The following is a 16,768-nucleotide window of genomic DNA, read 5'->3' as shown; positions in this document are numbered from 1 at the left end:
TTAATTTTTAAATTAAAATAGTTAATTTTAATTAACACATTATCAGAAGGAAAATAAAAATCCACCTTCAAAGCAGGACCCCTGACCTCTGTCCTGCTTCAGTAAGCGGACTCCAGGGTCCACACTGAGTGTCCCCACCTTTGATCAGCTCCCGGGGTGGAGCTCACTCTAGGACACGCCAGAGGCCAGTCCCAGATGCTGGGGTGTCTCGTGGTGGAGCCGAGGGGCACGTGGCGCAGTGGCATCCGCCAGACCAGGGCGCAGGAACCAGACAGCCCCGGCCCCCTCACTGGCTCAGTCACTAAACCTCTTTGGGAATCAGCTCCTTGAGGTTAAAATAAAGGGAGGGACTCCGGCTATGTGTTTAGGTGAATCAAACCCACGTCTCAATAGTGATCTCTCCCCCTTCTTCACACTCTCAACAGCCAAAAAAGAAAAAAAAAAAGTTGGTCTTATTCCTCCATGTCCTAGATTATGAAAATATTGATTTTACTGCCTTCCTCCCAAAGGAAAACGCTGGTCTAGAAGGTTCCCTTCTGCTCTAACAAAACTCCGTTGAAGGTGTAACTTCTCAACTCCTCTTCTTAAGATTTGCCTTCTTCAGAAAGCAGAAGGAAGAAAAATGCAATCCCAGTTGGGCTCCGATTCCTCGAGGCTTTACCGTAGGAAGCCACAGCTGCAGAGCCCTCTGGCCTTGTGAAAATGCAGTCTGCAACCTGGACACCTTTTATTTAGTTTCAAGAATTCCCTTTGCATGGCAGAAAGGGGTCTGAGGAAAGCAGAGCAGCGCAGATGGGGGGAGGGGGGAGGCAGGACACCCGCCAGCTGCCCGCCGGGCCCCCGGACTGGGAGAGGGAGAAGCAGAAACGATGGGAAGAGCAGGAGGAGTCATTCTTGACGCAAACAAGGGTGTCGGGGCGCGCCACCCCATCCCAGTGCCTGGTCATGCAAGACGCGGAAATGGAGACTATGGCCCCTCAGGACCACGGAGCAGATGCACCAACTCAAGGGAGTCCTTTGGGCGCCTCCCGAGGCGCCTGCAGGGTCCGTGTCCATGTCCATGAGCGTGGTCAGGTAACAGATAGCACCAGTTGGGAGGCTCAGGGCAGGAGACTGAGGCTCTCAGACTCTAGCACCCGCTGGCCCGGCCCTCCTGGGAAGAGGCTCACTTCCTCGGTGGCTGCTCCTGCAGCCAGAGCCTCCCCCCTCCCCCCGGGGTAACTGGAATAAATCAACAAAGTGAGGTCTGACCCAGGGCACCAGCTGCCTCTGGGGGGCCGGGTCGCTACTGTGCAGTGAAAAGATGCACCAGATTGAAGGACCGGAGGTGGGAAGGACAGGCTGGGGGCAGGGGACCTACTGCCCGGGAGTGTCTACACAGGAAGAGCCTTGCTCTGATGCGCAATGCGCAACCCCAGGGACCGTGGGGCCCTCCAGTTAACCGGGGAGTTGGTCTCCTGTTGCTTCTGATTCGCGGTGGGTCGGGGGAAGGAGACAGGAGAGAGGCCGGGCCAGAGAAGTCTCTCAGACATGGGAGGTAGGCAGTGTGTGCGGTGGGGGACACTGCTCTGGGGCCCAGGAGCCCTGTCGCTCTCGTCTTGCGTGACCTTGGGTAAACCAGCCATCTGGGTCTCTCCTCTCTGTTACCAAGCGGCGACAACCCTACCCCATCTACCTCAGAGGGACAGGCTAAGGGTAAGAACGGATAACGGATAGAAAACACGTTTTAAAAAAGTAGAAAGCGCTATCCGAACGCGAGGCAGTGCTGTCATCAGAGATGTTACCCCTTAGCCCACCCCTCGCTCGCCGACTCGCGTTTGCTAGCTTTCTCGGCATCTCTGAACCTCGGGACCTCATCTCAGAAGGCTCCTGGGACTCCCTAGTTGCTTCCCCTGATCACAATCTGTGTGTGACCCCTGCGGCCCGCTGGGCGTGAGGGGGGCGCCCGAAGACTGTCGCCTCCTCACCGTCCCTCTGGCACCTTCCCTTGGGGAAGACGCTCAGCCAGCCCCTCGGTCCGCTGTATGAGATGAGCTGGCCGTCCGTTCAGGCCGGACAGGTCTAGGGGCCCCCTACCCCCCAAGGGGGACCCTGTCTGGAGTGCAATTCCTCTTCCCAATTTCCAGCAGGTGACAGGTAGAGGGAGGGAAGGCGCGCCGGACCACGGGCAGGGTCAGGGGTGCTCAGGACTCCCCCCCATCCCCACCCCCACCCCGGGTCCGCTCCCCACCCCTGGCCCCTGCCGCCGGTCCCTCCCCTCCCCCAGCCCAGCCCTAGTCTTGCTCCGGCGGCGCCTGGAGCGGCCGAGGGGCGCCGAGCCCGGGGCCACCACTGTGCACGCGCAGGTGGTCCTTGAGCGACTCCTTGTAGCGGAAGCTCTTGCCGCACTCGCCGCACGTGTAGGGCCGCTCGCCCGTGTGGATGCGCTGGTGCTTGAGCAGGTTCTGCTTGCGGATGAAGCTCTTGCCGCAGAGCGCGCACTGGAAGGGCCGCTCGCCCGTGTGCAGCCGCTGGTGGTTCTGCAGGTGCTCCTTGCGGCTGTAGGTCTTCTCGCACTCGGAGCACTTGTAGGGCCGCTCGCCGCGGTGCGTCATCTGGTGGCGGATGAGGCCCGAGTGGCAGTTGAAGCTCTTCTCGCACTCGGCGCACTCGTACGGCCGCTCCTTGGTGTGGCTGCGGTGGTGGATGATGAGGCTCTTGCGCACCCCGAAGCTCTTGCCGCACTCGGGGCACGAGTAGGGCTTGCTGCGCGCGCCGTGCAGGAGCAGGCTCCGCCGCAGGCCGCCCGGGCAGCAGCTGCCGCAGCCGCCGCCCCCGGGCCCCCCGCCCGCGCCCCCGCCGCCCCCGCCGCCCCCGCCCTGCGCGCCGCCCGCGCCCCGCTCCGCGGCCGGCGCGGGGAAGCCGTCGTCGGGGGGCCCGCCGCCCGCCGCGGTCTCGGCCGCGGGGAGCACGGGCAGGCTCTGCGGGGCCGGCTGCGGAGGCTGCGGCTGCTGCGGGCCGGGGGGCGGGTTCTTCACCAGCAGCAGGCTGTCACCTGGAGAGGAGACGCAGAGAAGTGACACGCTGGTGGCGCTCTATCCGGGTGCCCCCCACCCCCACGCACCGTCCCTGAAAGGGGCCCAGGGCCTTAATTGATCACTGTGGCTTCATGTGAGTCGCAGGCTATCTGAGCCTCTGTTTCTCTGAAAAAATGAGGGGATTGAGCAAAGGCAGGGCTCATGTTTTCTATGGTTCGAGGGCTCCCTGACCCTCGGACATGCACAAAGCCACCCGCTGGAGAGCACCAGAAGCGGGTCCAGCAGGTAGCACGCAGTTAGGAGAGAAACACCTGCGGAAAGCAGGGGCGGAGCTTGGGGGGAGGGGGGGTGCTATGCGGAAGTCGCATCGGAAGGCAGAATTGCCTGGAAATAATACAACTTAACTGCATTCTGATGTTCGATGCTAATTTATCTAAGGAGAATCTCTGGCCCAGAGGGAAAGAAGTTGCCAGAACTTATCCAAGGTGACAGCCTGTCTGGGGGCCTATAGAAATGGAATGCAAGGAGTGGGGACCAGAACCACGCCACCATTTTTGGTCGTGTTTCTTCTAAGCGACCGGCCTTCAGACTTGTCCCGCAGCATGGGCCCCGGACCACCCTGGCATCTGACCCCATCTGCACCCTGACCACACGTGACCCGGGCTCTCTAGAACCCTGTGTGGAAGCAGCTGTGCGTTGCCCCCACCCCCACCCCCAGAAAGCACCCTTGGGTCCCCCACTACCTCAGGGGTCAGTGGGGTACCAAGTCCAGGGTCTGGGCAGCAAAGCAGTGGGCCCAGGCCCGGACCTCTATATTTAGGAGTCTCCCTACTCCTTCACCTCCACCTCCCACCTCGGGTGCCAGTTCACAGGCCTCTCTCCCTGGAGGCACCCCTCCTCCACCGAAGAGCAGCTGGTAGAACAGTAGAGAAGGTAAAGCTGTGCTCCCTCCAACTTGTTGGCATCTTCGGCCCAGGACCCCCGTGCTCCCTGGAGGCCACGTCTCAGGCCATATCTGGAATGCTTCCACCCACGCCCATCGTGTCAGATTAACACTGGGCCTCCTGGATGCCCCCGATGACACTGGGCCCAGCCTGCCCTCTCTACCCATCTACCAGGCAGAGGGGCGCCTGGGTGGCTCAGTCAGCTAAACCTCCAACTCTGGATTTTGGCTCAGGTCATGATCTCACGGTTCGTGAGTTCGAGCCTCACATCGATCTCTGAGTTGACAGTGTGGAGCCTGCTTGGGATTCTCTCTCTCTCTCTCTCTCTCTCTCTGCCCCTCCTCCAGCCGTGCTCTGTCTCTGTCTTTCTCTCAAAATAAACAAAACTGACGAGACAGAGAGCCACCTCCATAGGACACTGGCTAGAGGCCGAAGCCGCAATAACTGTCCTGGCCTCCACCCAGGGTGCCAGGCCTTCAATCCTGGGGGACTGATCATGCGCTGTGGCCTCTATCACAGCTGCACCATGGGCCTTGTTTCTCCCTCCACCCACCCAATCTACTACTCTCACCCCTTCATTCCCAAGAGGACCCCAAGGAACGACATGCACATAAGCCTCCACTTCAGAGGCTGTTTCCCTGGAAACCCAACTTGCAACAGTCGTAATCCTACTCTGATAATTCTTCCAACTCGGTGTGCGCATCAATCCACTGTTCTCACCTTCCCGTCATGCACCCGCCCCTTGCTCTCCCTTCCGGGCCCAGCTTAGCTTCTGTGGTCAGCACCGGGGCCACTGGCCTGAAATGCCCTTCATACCTCTGCTCCTCTTGCCTGGGGAACCCCAACACAGCAGCCATGCTCGACCAGCTGAAAACAGCTGGAGAAGATTGCACAGATCTCAAAAGGGGCCCCCACCCAGCCTGGCGCCCTACGCCACTTCTCAGCATGCGCTACACTGTGGGGCCGTCACATCACACCTCTTCCAGCGGCCAGCACGAGGACCGCTATTCCCGACCTCACTGGCCAGTAACGCGTTCAGACATAGGCATGTGACCTCGTTCTGGCGGATAACACGTGAGGAGAAGGTTTCTGGGCGTTTCCTCACGCCTGAGAGTGTAGGAAGAGAGATGGCCTTTCCTTTCCCTCTGGTCTGGATGTGACTGCTTAGGAGAGCTTGAAAGAACCTGGGTCCCGGATAATGTAGCTTCAGCCTTGAATCAACTTGAGGCTGAACCTGAACTGCCTCTTAGTTATGTCGGACAATAAATGTCGTCACTGTCGAAGGCAGTTTGAATCAGGGTCTACAGCAGTGGAGAGTAGCCTACCAGGCACGGTGGGTCCAACTTAAGAGAACATTCTCTCCGGACTCCATGGGCTCCCAGGCTCCGCTACCTCATCTCACCTCATCTTTGTTCCTTTTCATACCAATGTTCTTGAAGTCATCTCTCCTTGCTTTTACTGATCTCTCTCAGACTCTTAGAGTCAGGCAGAGTCCCGCACACCACCGAACCAACTTTTCAAAGTCACCAGCAACCTCCAAGTTGCCCAATCCAAGCGTCTCTTTTAGCCTCTGGATTTCCTCTAGGCTCACACCTGGGGCCTCTGTCTTTGTCTACACTCTCCCTAGGCCTCTGAGTCCCCAGCCTTCAAACAATCTGCGCTAAGAATTTAGCAGGCCTTTGTCCTGTATTCCTAGGAGGCTTTATAGGAGGGTCTTTCTTATGCAAGGTAGGCTCTGATGTTATGCTAATGAGGCAGTTCAAGAGGAGTGTCTAGATTAAGGCAACAAGACTCTGACTCAGGATCCAGCTGGCTAGGCCAGTAAGACCATGGCACCAAGAGAGGGGATGGGCTGGAGAATAACCTCAACCTCACCTCCCGTGGTTCAATCAATCATAAGCACGTGAAGAGACTCCAGTAAAAATTCTAGACGCAGAAGCTTCGGTGAGTGTCTCTTCGGTGAGTAGGTAATATACACTGTGTATTGTCACACGTCACTGCCTCACTGCCGGGGCGGTGACACTCCTGATCCCACCGGGAGCAGATGACATAAGCTTCATGGTTAGGATCCTTCCAGAATGGGTTCTGTGGATCTCTCCTTTCGCTGGTTCTGATTTGAATCCTTTGGCTCTACTAAAACTAATGATGAGTATAGATGCCTTCCTGAGTTTTGTGAATTGTTCTAGTGGACTGAATCCCACGGGCTAATGGGAACCCCTGCATTTGTACCCAGCTGGTCAGAAGGAGTGGGCTGGGGACCCTTGAACTTGCAGCTGGTGTCTGAAATCAGAGCAGTCTCGTGGAGCAGGGCACTTCACCTGTGAAGTTTGGACTAATTCCAGGGAGCTGCTGTCAAAAGTCATCACAGCCTACGACCCCAAGTGAATCTAACCCCGGCTCTCTCTTGAACTTCAGACTCCTCTGTTCATCTGCCTACTTGGATGCTATCTCACACCTTCCAGGCCCAAAGTCGAGCACTCGATTTACACAGTAAACCGGCTCTGCCCCAGGACTTGCCATTCTGGGAAACAGCACCACTGACGGCCAACCTAGTTCCTCGGGGCCCAACCTAGATGTCACTCTTGACCCCTCGCCCACCACACAGGACCCATCAGTTACACGTGCAGAGTCTGTCCCGAATCTGTCCACTTCTCCCCGTGTGCACCAGCTACCATCCCCGCTCCAACCAACCGTCCTCTCTTCAAGGCCTGTACCAATTTCGCCAGCTTCCTAAATGGCTTCCTTGCTGCTGGGAAGCAGGTCCTCACCCCACACCAGTCCTTTCCTGCACTTAGCTTTTTAAAATAGAAACCAGATGGAGGTGCCTGGGTGGCTGAGTGAGTTAAGCGTCTGACTCGTGGTTTTGGCTTAGGTCATGATCTCATGGTTTGTGAGTTCAAGCCTGCATTAGGCTCTATGCTGGCAGCATGGAGCCTGCCTGGGATTCTCTCTCTCCCTGTCTCTCTGTCCCTCCCCTGCTCGCTCTCTCAAAAATAAATAAAAATACATATTTTTTAAAAAATGCAAACCAGATCATTTCATTAACCTGTTTAAAACCCTCAGCCGGTCCCCTTTCATAGCAGGATGAAATCCAAATTCTGCCACCACCATAGGTCACATGTGGTCAGCTTCCTCCCTGCCCACTGCTTCACCCTTGTCCCCTAGAGCCTCAAGGCCTTCGCCCTGCTTTTCCCTCATCTGTTCTTCCCTTCCCTGACAGCTCTGTGGTCAGCTAGTTCTCACTATCTGGGGTACACTCCCTTCCCCGGGGAGGCCTTTCCTGCCTGAGCCCCCTGCCCCCGCTCCCGCCCACCTGCTTTCCGAGTCATCATCTCAGAGCACGGGCCGCCCCTGACTTTACCCCGTGGGCCCTCAGCCTTGTTCGTGCTCCATCACCTTCTCATGGAAGGAGAGACCCCTGTTCTTTTCCACTGCCTTGCCCAAGTACTTGTAATTGTGCACAGTGCAGAGTAGGCACAGAGTAAATATTTCTTAAATAACAGAAAATGACAAAGGTGGGGAGCAGGGCTTTAACCCAAGGCAGCGAATAATGCGGGCATTTCAGGAGTGCGCCTTCAAATCTCATTTTGTAGGTGCTGGTGTCTGCGTAGGGTGGTCTGGCTGTGGGCTCTTGACCCCACTCGCTCCAGAAGCATCTGGTAGTCACGGGAAGCCAAAGTCCTCCTCGTACGTCCTGCTTTGATGGAGCCCTGTGCACATTCCCTCCCCTTTGGGTGAACTAGATTTTTTTCCTGTCTTACACTCACTATCATATATAACTGAGGAATCCCTTTGACTACAACGTAGTGGCCAGTCAGACTGAAGTCTGACTTTGAGTCAAATAGGACACCAGGTCTTTCTTGCATGCATGCCCCGGGGCAGGGGAAGTAGGTTGGCAGGGACGGGCATCCTAGAGATCTGTTTTACTCTAATTCCATTACCCTCTCCACTCCCAGCTCGTCTCCAGAAGACGTGATCCCACGTCTCACCAACAGTGATCCTGCTGTCCTTGGTTAAAGGACGTGTGTTCTTTAAACCTCAAAGATATGACAGGTGAGATACTAATTTCAACAAGAACAAGCAAGCAGAAGGCAGCCCACTTTGGCAGAAAGTCAAGAAGTTCCGATATGAGGCTCTGGTGAGTGGGCCAGTGGGGGGTACATTTCCGGATACTCCTGTCTCCCAAACTCTGGGCAATGCCTCCCAAATGCCAAGGCTTGAAGGCCTCCCAGAGAGAAAACAACATGAGGCAAATCGTTCTATGACTCGGAATATCCAAACTGAGGAGGTAAAATGGTCTGGTCACTTGCAAAGCTTTGCAGTCTCTGCATAGGCTCCCTGTGATCCGTTACCACAGCTACACATGTCTCCAGGAAAAGGCTTCTCCAGGCCACGCACTCCCAGGCGACTCAGAGAATTCTAGTGGTTGCCCCAAGGAACAAAGGGTTGGGCAGAATTCCTGGCATGGGGTTTGATGAACTAGGACCTATGCCTTCGAGGCCAGAAATAGCAGCCTCAGCACCGTCAAAAAGGAAGTGGAAAACCGCTGGTCACTTTTTCCTGTCCCCAGTCAGTCCCCTGGATTTTAAGCTCTTGGAGGGTTTCAGGAGTGTGGACATGGAACATACGGACCAGAAGACACTAAGTCAGCCGTCCTGAGAGCGAGGAGATGGTGCTGAGTCTGGCAAGGAATGCCAGCCGGACGCTACGAGTGTTGAATGATCCACAAACATATGCCTAAGGTCACTGGATGATGAATGAAACTTCAAAAAAGACCCAAGAGACCCAAGTCAGGTGAGATGTTGGGTCCCTTACCTACTGGGGGAAAAAAATCCCCTCTCCCTATTGGAGCTTCGGTATCCTCACCAGCTACTGTGGGACGTCAGCTCAGGGTGGCTTGGGGCTCTGGCCAGTGTCTTCTAGTATGTGAGCCACCTGCTGTCAGGTGCCAGTGGCTTAGCTCTCTCCCAGCCCACTCTCCTTTCCCTGCTCTCATGAGCTGAACTATACCCCCCACCCCAAAGATGTTGAAATCCAAACCCCAGGTACTGCATTTGAAAAGTGACCTTATTTGGAAAGAGGCTCTTTTCAGATATAATTAGTTAAGATGAGGTCATGCTGGGGTAGCGTGGGCCCTGATGCAGTTGACTCCTGTCTTTAAAGGAAGACAACTAGGGGATGACACGGACACGGAGGGAGAACGCCACGCGAAGATAAAGGCTGAGGGGGGCCTGTGCAGCCATAAGCCAAGGAATGCTAACCACTGCCACAAGCACCAGAAGCCAGGAGGTTTGCGGAGAAGGCATGACCCTGCTGACCCCCTGATTGCAGACTTCTGTCTTCCAGAACCAAGAGGCAATACATTTCCATTGTTCTAAGCCACCCAGTTCGTGGTGCCTTGTTAATACAGCACTAGGAGGGGCGCCGGGGTGGCTCAGGGGGTTAAGCGGCCGACTGTGGCTCAGGCCATGATCTCACAGTTCATGGGTTCAAGCCCTACGTTGGACTCTGTACTGACAGCTCAGAGCCTGGAGCCTGCTTCGGATTCTGTATCTCCCTCTCTCTGCCCGTCCCCCACTCGTGCTCTGTGTGTGTGTCTCTCTCACTCTCAAAAAAAAAAAAAAAAGGGGTACCTGGGTGGCTTAGTCGGTTAAGCTTCCGACTTTCGCTTAGGTCATGATCTCGCTGTTTGTGGGTTCGTGCCCCGCGTCGGGCTCTGTGCTGACTGCCAGCTCAGAGCCTGGAGCCTGTTTCAGTCTGTGACTCCCTCTCTCTCTGACCTTCTCCTGCTCACACTGTCTCTCTCTCTTAGAAATAAATAAAACATTAAAAAAAAAAAAAAAAAAAGACATCACAAGTAAATAAACATGGCTGCCATCCTCCAAGAGGAAAGGAGATAGAGCTTTGATACAGAACAGCACCCTGTCAGGGGATAGGCCTTGGCTAGCAGCCATCCCTGTGGATGATACACCCAGGGGCCCCAGGGGACGCGTTACTCACTGGGGCCAGAATCCAATCCGAGCTCTCCTTCCATTGAGTCGCGTGGGCCCCATGGGTATGGCTGCTCCTCCTGTTTGATCCACGACAAAATGTCATGTGCTGAGATCAGAGACTCTGTGGAAAGAAGGCAGCCTTAGAGTCTGTTCCTTCCCACTGAGCCTCCCAGCAAGGGTTAGGAAACGATCTCATTGGAGGCCCGCCGCCCCAGCGCACAGGGCTCGTAGCTTGGCATCTTCGTCTCATTTCCTAGCCATCCTCATCCTCCCGGCCGCCCTCACTGGTGGGATCTCACTCATGCCCGAGATATTTGGAGTTGGCCAGGGCAGAGGGGGCTTCGCCCAAAGTCTGCGTAGCTGCAGAACCCAGATGAGAACCCATGTCTTCCCATCTGTCCATGGAGCCCCAAAGCAGCCTGTGCCCCAAACAGGCCCGAGGGAAGTCTGGTGTCTGATGGCCAATGGGACTGAGGGATGAGTAACAGAACTTACGAACCACCAATGTCAGGGCACCTGGGTGGCTCGGTGGTTAAGCATCTGACTCCAGCTCAGGTTGTGATCTCACAGTTCTCGGGTTTGAAGCCCATACTCTGCTATGGGCACGGAGCCTGCTTTGGATCCTCTGTTCCCCTTTTTCTGCCTCACCTCTGCTTGTGCTCTTTGTCTCTCTCAAAAATAAATAAACATTAAAAAGAAGTGGGGGAGGGCGCCTGGGTGGGTCAGTCGGTTAAGCAACAGATTTCAGCTCAGGTCATGATCTTGCAGTCCATGAGTTCGAGCCCTGCGTCGGGCTCTGTGCTGACAGCTCAGAGCCTGGAGCCTGCTGGGATTCTGTGTCTCCCCCTCTCTGCCTCTTTCCCACTCTCACTCTGTCTCTCAAAAAAAATGAATAAACATTAAAAAAAAAAAAAAAAAGAAAAGAAGAAGAAAATGAAGAAGAAAGGATTGGCTTTCCTCCTGTCCTGGACCCCTTCAATTTATCCACTGTCAAGGTGTGGGGTGATGGGGCACCTGGGTGGCTTAGTCGGTTGAGTGTCTGACTTTGGCTCAGGTCATGATCTCACAGTTCATGAGTTTGAGCCCCATGTCATCCCACGTAAGATTCTGTGCTGACAGCTCAGAGCCTGGAGTCTGCTTCAGATTCTGTATCTCCCTCTCCCTGCCCCTGCTTATGCTCTGTCTCTGTCTCTCTCAAAGATAAACATTAAAAAAAAAATTTTTTTTTAAGCTCTAAGGTTGAAACAAAGATGCTAGCCTTTCTTTTTCTTTTCTTTTCCTATTTTTTTTTTAATATTTTTATTTATTTCTAGGAGAGAGAGAGAGAGACAGAGTGAGCAGGGGAGGGCCAGAGAGAGAGGGAGTCACAGACTGAAACAGGCTCCAGGCTCTGAGCTGGCAGTCAGCACAGAGCCCGACGCGGGGCCCGAACCCACGAACCGCGAGATCATGACCTAAGCGAAAGTCGGACGCTTAACCGACTAAGCCACCCAGGCGCCCCATTTTCCTATTTTTTTTAAATGTGTATTTATTTTTTAGAGGGAGAGAGAGACACAGCACAAATGGGGTAGGGGCAGAGAGAGAGAGGAAGACACAGAATCTGAAGCAGGCTCCAGGCTCCGAGCTGTGAGCACAAAGCCCAATACAGTGCTTAAACTCACGAACCGTAAGCCCATGACCTGAGCTGAAGTCAGACACTCAGCTGAGCCACTCAGGCGCCCCAGGAATGTTAGCTTTCATGTCTGATCTTGTCTTCCTGGTGTTCAAGGCCAGTCAAGACTCTGGGGCCATCACTACCAAATATGAGGGCCCTGGACTTTTCCAGCTCTACAAACACACGTAAAAACAAACACGCGCATACATGCACATGCACATGCACACACACATGAGCACGCACACACGTACGTGTGCAAACCCCAGAGAGGTGGAGCAGATCTACTGTCCGGTACGCGTGGACACTATCCAGAAGTTTCTCGGAAGAGATTTAACTTGTGTTCACTCCCGAAAAATTCCAGAAAATGTAAATAACTTCCTTTCTATCACAGAAATATACACAACTTTTAAAAGCCTTTCTGGTTATATTTATTGTTTGAAAACTGACACTGCTGAAATAATTGCAGCGTCAGTCACGTGGACGCAATAAATTGTCCACGTCGTGATCCTTTAGGAAAACCCCCAAATGGTTATATTCCAAAATCCGTACCAAGCTGCTAACTGAGGAACACGCCGCATTGTCTGCTCTGAGCCTTTCATTGGCCTTTAACCAGAAGCGATCAGCCTGACCTCCTAGGCATTAAAACCTCAGAGCGCCTCCTTGACACTCACCCTGGTATCTTACTCACCTGAATTGGGGTCCGTTGGAATATCTCTCTCTGTGAGGTCGTGCTGATCCCAGACGCAGGGGTGCTCTTCCTGTTTAATCCGGGACAAGAGGTCTTGGGCGGAGGCTGGTGAGTCTGTTTGTGGGAATACGGCGACAAAGGCGTCAGGGGACGCGATAGCAAGTCTGTGCTCTGAGTAAATCTCTCATTTCCTGCAATTATCTCTTTTCCCTAAAAATTCAGGCTTAAGTAAATGACGCTAATTAATTACAGGTTTCAGCCACCTTGGCCCCAATTATTGGAGCTTTCGCTGCAGATGGATGGATACTGGGGGGAGCGTCATTAACGGTGGCTGCAAAAGAGTCTTTCTGTGCTTCAGGAATTTTGATGTTTAGGGTGAGATTGACGCGTGAGCACAGAGCAGCACCGTGGACAGAGGTTTTCCTCAAGAGGGGCTTTTCCCGGAAAATGAGGCCTTCCGTGAAGCCTTACAGATTCACCATTTTATTGGGATTTTTCTAAGATGTTATGCTACCTCTTTTTTCTTTTGCAATCTGCTCAACGTCATTTACCTTTTCTTGCCTTACTATCTCTCAAAGCTCTCTTGGAAGATACTAATACTGTGATGCCATCCAAGGGCAGGTGATGATGTGACCGCGTACCTGCAAGTGTGAGGCTCTAAGGTTTGTAGAGCCCTAGCCTCTGGATAAGTTAATGAGCTGTAGTACGTTACAAGGTCTTGTGATGGGTAATTTTGTGACAGGCCACAGAACCCACATAGTTGGCCAGTCATCATTCTAGATGTTTCTGCAAATGTATTCTTTCTTTTTTTACAGGACATGGATATTTCAATCAGTAGCCCTTGAGTCAAATGGGTTGCCTTCCATAACGCGGGTGGGCCTCATCCCAACAGCTAAAGGCTTTCATAGAAAGAGACCGGGCACCCCCAAGGACGAGGGGGTCCGGCCAGCAGATGTGGACATGGCAGCCTCCACAATCGCTGAAGCCAAGTCCTTAAAATCAGTCTGTCTCTCTCTCCCTCTCCGCACATGGACCTACACCCACACTCACCATGTGGGTTCTCTGGAATAGTTAGTTGAAAATGGGCACAAAAAAGACAAGAAACAGGACAAGCTAAGCCCAGACATGAGGCAGATCGCCAAGTCTGTGCCCTTCTGGAAACCCTGTCTCTCTGCCCATCCTGGTCCAACTCCTCCATTTCCAGCTCTGGGCTCTGGCCTGGCACGCACGATGGACAGCGCCGGGGGCCATCCCACCACCCTGGGCCCTTCCTCTCCCTCCCTGGCTTGGGCAGCTCCCGGACTCACTCACCAGTAATGGACTCGGTGGGGATGGCTCTTTCCTCCAGGCCCCGCTGGCCCCGGACACACAGGGCTTCCTCCCGCTTCACCTGAGAGGACGAGTCCTGTGCAGGCACCAGCGGCTCCGCACCTGGGGAGAGGGAACCATGTCATTTGGTGTCCTTTCTGAACCATCATCACCCGGACGGACGTTCCTGGGGTCAGCAACGTGGCTGACGGCATTTGTGAGGGAAGGACCCGGGGGTCTCGGGTTTCTGGTGGGCAAGTGCAGGTCTCCCGAGAAGCAGCACGTCCTGGGAGCAGAGAAACAATCGGTATTTGGGACAAAGGGCTAGGCCTGGCTGCAAGATGAGGTGTAATAGGCTGGAGGAGAATTCCAGAAACAGCACCTGCTGGGTTTGGTGCTAATCAGGACCAGGCCAGGAGTTTGACCTCTGTGTAGGAGTCACCGATCTTCAGTGTTCACCCCAGTCAGAAAGAGGTGGCCAGACACACACACATAGTGTGCATTCAGACACAGGAGACCCATACACACGTGCACAAACCCACACATGCCATCAGAAAGTCTTCAGGGCGAAGGGACGCAAGCCCTCCCCATACTGGACGGCTAATACAGAGCGTACTTGTGCACACAAGACAGTGACCTATCCTCTGCGTACACCCCAAGATGTGAAAAGCAGGCCGCGCCCTTCTGATGTTCCAAGGTGTGATGTACCAGCCCCGGCAGCAGGCGGCTCAGGTGGAGGGGGACAGATTAGATGAGGGACTGGCTTCAATGCGGCGCCCAGCCCAGCAGGTGAGTCACCTGACCTCTCTGGCTCTGGGCCTGCTTGTTCCCCCCTCAACGTGGGCATAGCCATCACTGTTCCCGCACAGGGATGGATGAGAAGTTGGTGAGATGGAGGCTGACATACCACGATTGAAACGTGAACGCCTGCAGCTCTGGAAGGGGGAGGGAAGGGGTCGCTCAGATGACTGTCCAGAGACAGAGACTCGATCAGTGGAGGCCGGGGGCTGGGAGAAAGCATGAGTGACTGCTCGTGGGTCCAGGGTCTCCCATGGGGAAAATGTTCTGGAATTCGACAGTGGCGACAATCACACAGCTCTGTGAACCACTGAATTACATACTTTAAAAGAGTGACATGATGGCACATGAATTCTATCTCAATGAAGAGAACAGACTGGAAAGGATACTTTCCAAGGGATCTTCCTTAAAAAGGACAGAGTTCAGGGGTGCCTAGGGGGCTCAGTCAGTTAAGCTTCTCACTTTGTCTCAGGTCACGATTTCACGGTTCGTGGGTTCGAGCCCCGTGTCAGGCTCTGTGCTGACAGCTCAGAGCCTGGAGCCTGCTTCTGATCCTCTGTCCCCCTCTCTCTCTGCCCCTCCCCCACTCTTGTGTGTGTGCACACACACTCTCTCTCTCTCTCTCTCAGAAATAAACATTAGGGGTGCCTGGGTGGCTCAGTCAGTTAAGCGTCCGACTTCAGCTCCTAGGTCATGTGAGGTCATGATCTCACAGTTTGTGGGTTTGAGCCCCGCATCAGGCTCTGTGCTGACAGCTCAGAGCCTGGAGTCTTCTTTGGATTCTGTGTCTCCCTCTCTCTCTGCCCCTCCCCCACTCATGCTCTGTTTCTCTCTGTCTCAAAAATAAATAAACTGAAAAAAACTAAAAAAGGAGAAGGATAGAGTTCACACGATAAGGTGCAGGACGCAGCTCAGGGTTGGCTGCAGCAGGTGCAGCACTCCTCAGGAGAACAGGGTCCCTGGGGAAAGGCCCAGAGGGCGCACCAGGACAGAAGCCCCAGCACCTTCCATCGCAGCAAGAGCGGACCAGGTGCTAGGCTGTCGGTCACTAGATTTCCTCGGGACCGAACATCCCGTCTCAAATGGGGAAGGCGTGAAGGCCGAATCAGCCTATGGTGCGGCCCCAGCAAAACCACACATCCACATGGGCTCCCCGTCCACCCTGGGTCTGGGCCTGGCTGCTCCCTGGTCCCCAGCCTCTTGCTGCAGGCGGGGGTCAGGCCTGAGAGGCTGCGAGCCTGCTCCTCTCCTCTCGGCCCAGCTCGCCTGGCTCTGCTCTGACGGACAAGCCCGCTGCATGTAGGGCGCGGAAGCCTCTTCCCATAAGTGACTGCCATTATTTGGGGGGCGGCAGAACTAGACCCCAGAACAACTCCAGTGAAGCCCGTCTGGAACGCAAGCAAGGATGGCAAGGCTTCTCTCCTGCCCTGCCCTTGACCTGGGGCTTTCTTCAGCCGCCATCACCTGTGTCTGGATCCATTAGGATTTCTCTCTCTTCGGGGTCACGCTGCTCCCACACGCAAGGCTCTTCCCTGGGCTCAGCCTGGGATGGCGCATCCGGCTTGGGCACTGCGCCCTCCCCGTCTAGAATGAGTTGGGGGGGAAGCAAGGACACGATGAAGTTGACCAATGGATCCCCATCAAGGGCACCGGCAGATATCTCCCTCACCCCAAATGCCCTCCCCACCAGAGGGCCCCTCGAGGGAGAAGCCATTACGCACACCAACTAATCTCTTATGAGGAACCTTGAGAACGGGCGAACGGATTCCCAGGTTCTGGTGTGGAAACAGCTGGGCTCTGAAGGCCAGCACCAGACAGACCATGGCTCGTCCGAGGTGCCGACGATGCAGTCTGGCTACATTCCAGAACAGAGCGGCCGTGAGCTCAGTGCTATAGTGACAGTTCCTGTAACTAGGCTTTTAACCGCTGCGTTGTTATAATCGTTCTATCTTTAGAGCATTAAAAGCACAGTTTCTTGCATTTCCCTGAGGGATAAACACAAACACCTTGCCGGTGTGTGTGTGTGTGTGTGTATGCACACATGTGGGATGCAAGGCATTTCACTGCCCTCTGCACACACTGCCTGCCCAGAGGATGGAAGGCGCTTGCCGGTGTGTGTGTGTGTGTGTGTGTGTCTGTGTGTGTACACACGTGTGATGGAAGGCGTTTCGCTGCCCTCTGCACACACTGCCTGCCCAGAGGAAGGAGGTCGCTTACCCAGGGACACCAGGGTTTTGTAGTTGTGTGTGTGTGTGTACACACACATGTGGGATGGAAGGCATTTCGCTGCCCTCTGCACGCACTGCCTGCCCAGAGGATGGAAGGCGTTTGCCGGTGTGTGTGTGTGTGTGTGTGTGTGTGTGTGT

At 54.7% G+C, this 16,768-nt stretch overlaps 1 protein-coding gene across 1 annotated transcript in view; it reads right to left on the bottom strand.

Annotated features, from left to right (window-relative positions):
• ZNF282 (zinc finger protein 282) overlaps positions 1 to 16,768 on the bottom strand; it is a 29,444-nt gene continuing 12,676 nt past the window's right edge. Inside the window, exons 4-8 of the mRNA XM_039253904.1 lie at positions 15,867 to 15,986; positions 13,608 to 13,727; positions 12,297 to 12,410; positions 9,962 to 10,075; positions 1 to 3,034 (exon numbers count right to left, since the gene is read on the bottom strand). Coding sequence (XP_039109835.1) covers positions 2,274 to 3,034; positions 9,962 to 10,075; positions 12,297 to 12,410; positions 13,608 to 13,727; positions 15,867 to 15,986 — 1,229 coding nt within the window. The 3' untranslated portion in view covers positions 1 to 2,273. The remainder of the gene's footprint in view (positions 3,035 to 9,961; positions 10,076 to 12,296; positions 12,411 to 13,607; positions 13,728 to 15,866; positions 15,987 to 16,768) is intronic.

Source organism: Hyaena hyaena, unplaced genomic scaffold (assembly GCF_003009895.1).
Source record: "Hyaena hyaena isolate Hyena2069 unplaced genomic scaffold, ASM300989v1 scaffold_471, whole genome shotgun sequence".
Lineage (NCBI taxonomy): Eukaryota > Metazoa > Chordata > Mammalia > Carnivora > Hyaenidae > Hyaena > Hyaena hyaena.
This window is presented reverse-complemented; position numbering and strand designations above follow the sequence as displayed.